General features: G+C 38.7%; 1 protein-coding gene across 3 annotated transcripts in view; it reads left to right on the top strand.

Moving 5' to 3' along the window:
- Positions 1–9,766, top strand: part of LOC111875507 (leukotriene A-4 hydrolase) — a 38,224-nt gene that overhangs the window by 3,987 nt on the left and 24,471 nt on the right. For all 3 annotated transcript variants that reach the window (XM_033755845.1, XM_033755844.1, XM_023871812.1), the window contains exons 3-5: positions 1,865–2,004; positions 4,210–4,321; positions 8,270–8,338. In XM_033755845.1, the coding sequence (XP_033611736.1) occupies positions 1,865–2,004; positions 4,210–4,321; positions 8,270–8,338 (321 nt within the window). The remainder of the gene's footprint in view (positions 1–1,864; positions 2,005–4,209; positions 4,322–8,269; positions 8,339–9,766) is intronic.

The following is a 9,766-nucleotide window of genomic DNA, read 5'->3' as shown; positions in this document are numbered from 1 at the left end:
GACCGCTACCAAGGAAGATGGGATACACACATGATGGCAGATTACTGCTGGAGTTTAAAAAGGGACTGTTCTAAAATACATTCAAGAAATTCACGAAAAAGAAGCTTCCGTAGTGTTCCGTGACTATAGTTGGTTTGACTGTTATATATAGTCGATGATTTTTTCCTCTATCTTTGTATTTAATATAATAAAATAAAAATATAATTATAATATAGTAATAAAAATTCCATGTTGAGTTTTTTTATTTGATCCACTGATTTAACTTAAAATAGTGTAACGTATATTTCACCAAAATGTTATATCTTAAAAATTTGAGCTCCTAGGCAAAAACTAATGCCATATTTGAATTCAGGGCATCAAATTCATATGAAATCAGCTCCAAATACCCCGGCACCAAAACAACTGTTGGCCTGTGTTATTTAACGTAACCCCTATCGGCTCTGAGGCAGTCATCCCATTGACACCGTAACTGATGGATCCCCTTCACAAACAAGTCTGTGGGCTGCTTCTGGAACCACTGCACCATCAGTCTGTACATCTTTGTCTGACCTGAAATCACAGTGGTGACAGATCCAGGCTGTGTGGGGGCTAGTCCAGCACCTTCTAGTATTTGGAGTGCAGCATGTCCAGGACATTGCATGCTACATAGAGAAGGTGTCTTTGCAGCGCAGAGACACCCCACTTGAACATGCCATTTCTCTTAATGGCAGTGTGGATGCAGGAGCGTTCCTTGGTCATGTAGTGCATGGACAGTGATGTCAAGGTGCCTGAATGCTACACACTCTTGGCACCAAGGAACTCAAGTGACAGCTCTTTGGTCCTAATGTTGTATTTTAGCATCCTGTTGCACTGATTGTCGTCCATGATATGTATGTATTGGTTGTCTTCTAGTGAACTCAGTCTCACATGTCACTTTACTACATGTTTTGGCATCACTGTGCCATCCTCAGGTGTGTTATTTATGTTAAACTATTGCACTGCTCGCCATCATATGTCGTTTATAAAATTATTTAAAATGTATATTCTTCATTTACTGTAATAAAATTTATATATATTAAAATTTGTTAAGATTTATCATCTTATATGTCTTAATTCAAACTCGCGTATTATATCATTCTTCCACTATGGGAATCGTTCTTACTATATTTTGTGTATACTGTGTCTTGTAATGTGTTCTTTTTTTGGCTGCGTGCGTTGTAATCTTTGGTCCTGTTTGAATGGATTCTGCACCTGGAATTCCTGCATTTATATGTGTTGATGTTTCGGTTTGCTCTAATTTTACTGTTCTGTCAACAATGGGTGTGTTGTCATGAAAGTAGTGACATGATAACACGCCGCTGGCCATATTTACTAGCAGTGCTGCGAGTGGGTTTTGTTTGAACAGCCTGCCTGTGTGCGCACACATGCATGCAACTCCCCCTTCCCAATGTAATAATTTATGCTGAGTTACTGCTACAGTGTAAAGGTAGTGATAGAATTGTCTGCATGTATAATGAATTACTATCTGATATTCCATGGTATTAATGCTCATGTTTGTAAATTTTCTCACTGTAAAACTTTGGAGCTCGCTTTTGGCTTTCAGTTATTTTCTTTGTATCAAATATTGTTATTTATACAGTAAATTATAAAGTATAGATATTATGAAATGATAGTCTTCTCTTGGCTGTTTTTTGCAGACTGAGTTACTTATATGATTTTTGTATATGAATTGTGTTCTCTCTTAATTAGAATGTGTGAGATACAAGCCTTTGGAACCCTTGAATATATTATGCTGATATTGATTTCAGTCGTGGTATTCTTATTTTTTATGGATGCTTGTACACACAAAAATATAAATAAATATATTTCATGTGTATTATTTCAGCTCCTTGATTCTAAAGATTTGAATATAATCAAAGTAACTGGCCATGGCTCAGGCCAAGTTCTGGAATTCTCTGTGGGTGAGAACATAAGTACCCTTGGATCCAAATTGGAGATTAAATTACCAAGTACAACAGAAATGAGGTAAGCAGGGTACTATAGTTTGTCTTGACTATTCAGTTAATTTTAATATAAGATAGCCAGTTCACAGCATGGCTGAAGCATAGTTTTTTAAGCAGATATATCATTAATGTAATATGCTTATGATTTTCTAGTGTTTGCACATTGTGCTTATAATCAGTGTCCATTATTATTACCAGAGATTGGACTGTTTCATTTCATTTATTTACATGCCACAAATCCATTACAAGGTCAGAGGACCCAGGATAAAGACAATAGTCCAGTATAACAGAAACAGTATATGATATAAACAAGTATGATTCATTATAAATTTGTAATAAAAAATATAATGTAAATATAAAATTTACAAGTCACTTTTCAATGCCTGGTAATTTAATCTATAGTTCCATATACAATTTGAATGAGGATATTAGAAGTACATGATCATTCAACTTACGTATTGATCACATAAGGATGGAATTTTTTGGTGTATCAGAAAATAAAATGTACCTTTACAATTTTTCAATTAACACCATAACATATGAGGTAGATAATGCGATAAGAACTATATAAATGTAATAATCAGTTTTATTGTCATAGTATCTGCTTTTTCTACATTCCCACATTCCATTTCAAATTAGATTTGATGTGTATATTTTGAGATTGTTTATATTTGACTTGCAGAGGCAGATTCTTCACATAATGAATCTGGATGTGATTTTGGTGAGGATGCTCTGGATATAAGAAACGTGTTTCTGAAGTTTGAGACTGTTTGCAATCCAACAGCTAATTCAACCTTCCTTTTCCCTCTTTGAAGCCATTTTACCTATCATAAACAGAAATATAGCACGAGGATAATTACAGTCCAATATCACTTTAAATAACAGAAGCAAGTTCAAGATCTTTTTCGCAGGGCCTTTTGCTGATGACAGGAAAGACAAGAATGGTTGAACAGTGGTGCTGATAATCTGTGTAGCAACACATTCCAGGTACCACCGCATGGGAGCTCTGATAACAGTCAACAAGCTGCTGGCATGTAGGAGGTCTGAAAAATGTGAAATGACCTACGTGCAATACATAGCAGGTTTTGTTGTTTTAAAAAATAGGGAACCATAGTCTCAGAGTTATAGAAACCGAAACAACAAGAAAAGAAATAAATTCCATCTCAACAGACCCATTAAAAAATCAAAATAATAAATATGAGGTTTGAAATGAAATCTGTTTGGGGATTGTTCTGGTTGGAGGGGTAGAGTCCATTAAAAATAATCCCTTTGCATATGGATGTAGACATTCCAATGACACATCAGTCATTGAGTCCTGTATGCAGAGAACTCCATGGATTACTGCTGGAACCACTTCACTGGCCATTACGTCTTTATCCAGCTGATATCCGGGCTTAGGTGCTCAGTGATCCTGAGGTCACAATCAACACAGTTGCGAGTGTGGAACTCTCTGAGCTGCTCATCCCACCATCAAAGCAGTGCATCCTTGCTTGCTCACGGATGGTGTCATTATGTTGCATGACACATGACACGTGTCTTCGTGTGGCTCATGCTCTCCAGGACACTGCACTATACGTTATGTACTGAATGGTGTTGGATCCTTTACCATGCATCCCAGACTTGTCAGCATGTGACATCCATGTGTTTCATCACCCAAGAAAGCACTAAAGGGCCATAGATTCCAGTTGGATGAGGATGGTAAGTGGTTCAAGCAGCAGCTGAAGGAATTTTTCAAAGAGGAGATTCATTGGTCGATGCAGTAGTGAAATCCTTGGCTCAGTGCCCGTGGGGACCATTAGTAACAGCAACTATTCCTTCATCAAGAACCATCCCTGAATGAGTTGCATTTGGGCATGCCTCATATAATTAATTCCAAATACCAAGGTTTGTTATTCTCATAATAAACATTAACAAAGCAACATCAGGTACATGATTGGATGTGTTTCAGATATCTTGTGCTGTACTGTGAGAGGCAAGAATGTATTTGTAGCATTCTTGGTACTGTTTCATTGCAGGTGATGTCTTTGAATGAATGTGAATTTTACATAGAGAATGAGGAATTTCCTCCAGGATATAGCTCAGTGTCAGTTTCAAGGCATCCCCAAATTCCACTGCAATACAGTGTCAGATCCAGAGCAGATGGTTAGTCAGGCATCCATACATGTTCAGCCATTGTGAGGTGAATAGCTATAGGTAAACTTCAATGATACCATTTCCCTTGTTCCAGGCTTATGCTCAGTATCTTGTATGAGACGGATGTCAATTCTAGTGCCTTGCAGTGGCTACCGCCTGAGCAAACTGCTGGTTGTAAACATCCCTATCTCTTCAGTCAGTGTCAGGTGAATAACCATATCATAACCAGAAAATTTATGTTAGCCATAAACTTGTTACTTGTGCTGGAAAGATTGCAGCCAAGTTCTAGCAATATAATGTAATGTCTAGAGGATATTGTTGGGCTGTACACATTGATATTTACACATGGATTATGTGAGTTCTTAGANGAGAGTTGACTGTACAGTTGTTACCACTGCTTTGGTTTGATTCTTTTTTTTTTTATTGCTAGTGGGGTGGGACTAAGTCCCTTGTACGGTGGCCACTTCTGGCCTATTGTACCAGCCCCAGATGATAGGTGAGGGTGATTGTGGAGCAATTGGTGGAATGAAGATAGGCAGGGGAAACCGAAGTACTTGGAGAAAACCTGCCCCAACCAGATTGTCTACCAGAAATCCCACTTGACCAGACCCGGGATTGAACCCGGGCCACTGCAGTTGGAAGCCAGTGACTAACTGCTTGAGCTATGGTGTGGCCCTTTTGATTCTTGTTACTGCCAGTAATCCTGAGGTTCATGTCATAATCACTAACTTCGCCGACAAGCGGTGGTTACTCGGTTAGTATAGTTCACTTGCAGACCAAAACCGTGGAGTTTGTTTTTGTTGTTTTGTATGAACATTAGTTCGAATTTAAGTCCCAGATGTGGGCTTTCCACTCATCTAAATTTGCTGATCATAATTACATTCACATCTTTCATTTGATGTGTGGTATAAGAAGGAAACATACTTCAATCACAATGAAATATTTTAATTTCTGAATTGAGGTGGACAAAATAGTAAAGTACCAATGTTTGTAGAATGTAATGTAAGCACATTTTTCGTACCTGTGTGAACTTCGCTGTATGTACAGTGAAATCCTTGTAAAGTTTGCATTGGAGACGAGATTTCCGTACCTTATATTGAGAGAAGTCTTAAATGGGTGGTATGTAGAATTCAATCAGAAAATGACATTCCATTGTTAATTACAAATTTTCTTATATATAACAAAACATGAGCAAATGTATTGCCACATATTTGAGTGACTCTCTGTGTTTATTTTTTAATTGGATATTGGATTTATTGACCACTTTACAGCATGACTCAGAACTACAAGTAATTACAGCACCATCGCTGATCTCCATACTTTATTGTTCTCTAGGGCACACAGTCTTGGTGTTCTCAGTCTGTTACTAGACCTTCCCTGGTAGCAGCTTCTAACAGGGGTTATTCCTCTGCCACTGCCAGTCTTCTCTTAATCGCGGCTTCCTTCCAACTCACTATTCTTGCTTCAATATCCTCCTTCTAACCACTTTGCACAGACTGAGTAGAAAACACCATTTCTCTGTTGCTCTACCCTTGTTGCATTCATGTCTGTTGAGATTCCCATGTGATTGATACTCAGCTAGTCTATTGGCTGCCTATCAATGGCTGTCTTGTTTGTTTCACAGTCATTGCCTAGCAACAAATTTACGTGCTGCACTATGTTACATAAGTTTAAAACCAACAGAAAATTCTGTATGATTGTACCTAATTGCATAGCAATTGCTGCTTAAAGCCAACTTCTTACATTTTGTGGCTATATTGTAATCTAAACAATAGATCTCTAATATGTACAATACTTATAAAATTAAATGGAACTTGCAAAATTTCAACACAAAAAATAAACCATGAGGATCAGAATTATCGATGGAGCTACGTTGGATGAGCAGAAGACACTGTGCACTTGTATGTTGCATCTGTTACATTACATTCCCTGGATCGGGAGTTGGTAAGAATGATGGTTATGGTGTATGTCACATAAATACAAAAACATATACAATTTCAGTTTTTACATTAGAGAAAAAAGTGATCTTTGTGGTGAATTACAGCTTTATATGTAGTAACTTCGGTGGTTCTTCAGGTAAACTTGCTGTAGCTCGTGCCTCCTGACAGTGAAACAGTTGCCCTCTCACTTGTGGTGCTGACAGCATGATATGGCATGAATGTTTGCATTTATTGAATGCTGCAAATATCAACCCATTAAAAGCTTAAAGTGTTTAAAAACAGTCAGTATGATTATTGCACCCAAATTGAAGAAGCCTTTCATTATTTAACACAAAATAGAGGAAAAAACCTAGTCTTCCAGTCAGATAAATATGATACTAAATCGAGGGACAGTTTTCATATGGGTGCTGGACTTTCGTTCATAAAATGCCCCCACCCCCAGCAAAACAGGCAGACATGGGTGAAATGCTTGAGGACATGCAACGACGGGTTATCGAAGAATCAGGCATCTCCTGGTCACCCCTGTCATTCTCATCTAGAAGAACAGGGACCTGTGCTTCTGCACAGACTGCTGGAAATTAAACAGTGTCACAAAGGACTGTTTCTCACTGCCTCAGATTGACAACACTCTGGAAACACTGGCTGGAGCCAAATGGTTCTCCACTCTCGACCAGAAGAGCAGTTATTGGTGAATGGATCTACACCTGGGCGACAAGCAGAAGACTGCATTCTTGACAGGTCAAGGGCTATTGCAGTTCACAGTCATGCCATTTAGCCTCTGCACTGCTCCAGTGGCATTTGAGAGGATAATGGAGATAAGACCTTAAGAGTCCTCACTTACGACTAATGTCTTGTGTGCATGGATGATGTGATACTGATTGACTGCATGCGGAAAGTGTTCTAGAGGTTCCAAGAAGCCTGCCTAAAGCTAAGTCTGGAAAAGTGCAAGCTCTTAGAAGGAAGTACATCAGGTATATTGTCACCCTAGGGATTATCACTGACCCCGAGAAGCTGAAAGCTGTATAGTAATGGCAGACCCTGAAGAATAACACAAAATTAGAAGCTTCCTAGGTCTGTGCACATATTACGTACAGTTAATTTCTGGTTTCACCAAGATTGTGAAACCACTGATTGAACTCGAGGAGAAGCAGGCTTTCCAGTGGTCTCTAGAAGTGGAGGCTGCCTTCCAAACACTATAGGAGACCCTTTGCACTGCCCCTATTCTTGCTTACCTGTTGCCAAGAGAGAGGTTCATTGTTGACACAGACGCAAGTAAAATCCGATTTGGAGGCGTCATCTCCAAGTACAGGACAGACAGGAGTGATAATAGCCTACTGCAGTAAGATGGTGAACAGGACTGAGAGAAATTACTGCATCACCTGATGGGAAGTACCTCGATGGACAAGAGTTCCTATGGGCTGGATGACCGAGGGGTGAGAGTTCGAGTCCTGGTAGAGTCAAGAATTTTCTCCATGTCCCGACCAGCTCTGGGGTTCACCAAACCTCCTATCCAATGAGTACCGGGAGCTCTTTCTCCGGGGGTAAATCAGCAGGGGCATGAAGTTGACCACTCATTCAAGAAAATGTGGATCTATACATCCACTCTCCCGTATGCATTCATGGTGTAGTGCTTAAATAGTTAAGCACACGGACAACTTTACCTTTTTTACCTTGTACCGACAAGAGTTCCACCTTTGCACTGACCACTCTGCATTAACTTGCCTTGTGATTTTTAAGAACCTCGAAAGTGAAACCGCAAGCTGGATTTAGCGCCTGGAAGAGTACAGCTTCACTTCCAAGCACTGTGAGGGCTGAAAATACAACAATGCCAATGCCCTTTTCTGATGACCATGCCAGGAGGAGTGTACCCACTGTCACAAAGTAGAGGTACAGGCAGACATCAAACAGGTACAAGCTGTTGCAGCTGTAGCCACAGCCACCTGGGATCCAGTGGCTTTGAGAACTGAACAACTGAACGACAAGGACATAGGGAAATAAGTAGGGATTTCCTGAGTCTTGTTATAAAACTGAGCAGTACAAGTACAAGTACACATTATTCTTTATTCAAAATATTTAATTGCTGTAGTTAATTATGCTAGTTATTCTGTTTTTTTTTTTGGAATATAAGTATTGGTAAAACTGGTACAGTGAAGATGACAAATGCAATGCTTTGAGTTATTATGTCTGTTGTAATTGCAGTAATTTTATTTCTAGGCAGTCCATTGTCGTGCCATGTTCCCATGTCAAGATACACCTTCTGTGAAGGTGACTTATACTGCTGAGGTATGTATAGATCTTTAAATCATGGTGCACCTACAAATTGCAAGAGTGAGCAGGATCAGAAAGCAACATTCACAGCTGTAGGTTCAGTATGGTGGCCAGAATGTTTATTTTCTTTGCACAGTTACTTGTCTCGAAGTTTCCGAGTCATCATAGTAAATTGTACTATACATGCTAATAAAATGTTATACTGTGCTCTTAAAACACATTTATTTTTGTGGATACATAATTTCTGCATGTTGAATTAACATTCTTAATGCATTTTCAGACACTGAATTTTTACCCAGAAGCTCCTTTCCTTATGTTATTTCATATTCATCCATCTAGAATGTTACACCTTCTATTGAGAACAGTAATTTGTGCAGTATTGAGATATCCGAACATGTTAGTTCTATGATTCTTACCACATGCATTATGTGTGCCCCTTTGAACCAGTAAGTTTCTTATAATTTTGAATTGGTGGCCAGTGCAGCATTTGTGCTGAGTTCAGTACCCATGATACAACAAACAAAAGCAGAAAGGATTAGTATTGTCAGATTGTGGTCATCTTGGTTGTGACATCAATATTATTTTTGTTACTGTTTATTTAAACTGCAAATGGGTTTTAACCCGGTGGCACTGATACTACAATAAGACACAACACACAAATAACACACCACACACAAAACTACACAAGTAATAAAGGACACACTACACAAAATGAATACAGTGCAAATATAATTATATGTAGTCTCATAAACAGATACCATCATTTCAGAGGACCATAGGTATTTTCCTACAAGACTGCACAGTGTCATAACCAGGGCCCGGATTTTGATAACCTGAAAATATTTAAAAAATGATCAAAATAATCCAGAAAAATGACCTAAAATATGACCCAAAAATGTAATATGCAGGGCCCGGATTCTGATGACCTGAAAATATTTAAAAAATGACCTATAAAATGGCAGAAAAAAATCCAGAAAAATAACCTAAAGGTGAAAGAGAAAGAACACTTTGCTTCCATATTATTCACATTTCAGAAAACTTATGAAGAAAAATTCCCTAAAATGGCCAAAAATTACAAGAAATACCCTTAAAAGCCCCAAAAATTACTCCCAAAATGAAAAAATGACCTTGAACATAAAAATGTCAAAAAATTGCGTATGAAATTTACATTTCTGTAACCAGCAGCTCATATCCGAGATTTATACGTAGCTGATTCCAAAAGTAAGGTCTCCAAAGCGCTGGGTAATTTTTCGTGTGGCTGTTGGCAACCCTGTTGCATTCGTTGCTTCCCCCACTCCCCCCAATACCACCAAGCATGCGCGCACGTAGCTAGGACGCTCAGTCTTGGCATGGTTGCCGTTAGAAATGGAGCTCCCGATTACTAAAACCGCGAAGTGTGAGATTCGCGCAGTTATTCGGTTTTTGAACGCAAAAGGGACTAAA

The sequence above is a fragment of the Cryptotermes secundus genome, unplaced genomic scaffold, assembly GCF_002891405.2.
Source record: "Cryptotermes secundus unplaced genomic scaffold, Csec_1.0 scaffold457, whole genome shotgun sequence".
NCBI classification, from domain to species: domain Eukaryota; kingdom Metazoa; phylum Arthropoda; class Insecta; order Blattodea; family Kalotermitidae; genus Cryptotermes; species Cryptotermes secundus.
The sequence above is the reverse complement of the archived record's forward strand: the minus strand, read 5'-3'. Positions and strand labels throughout refer to the sequence as shown.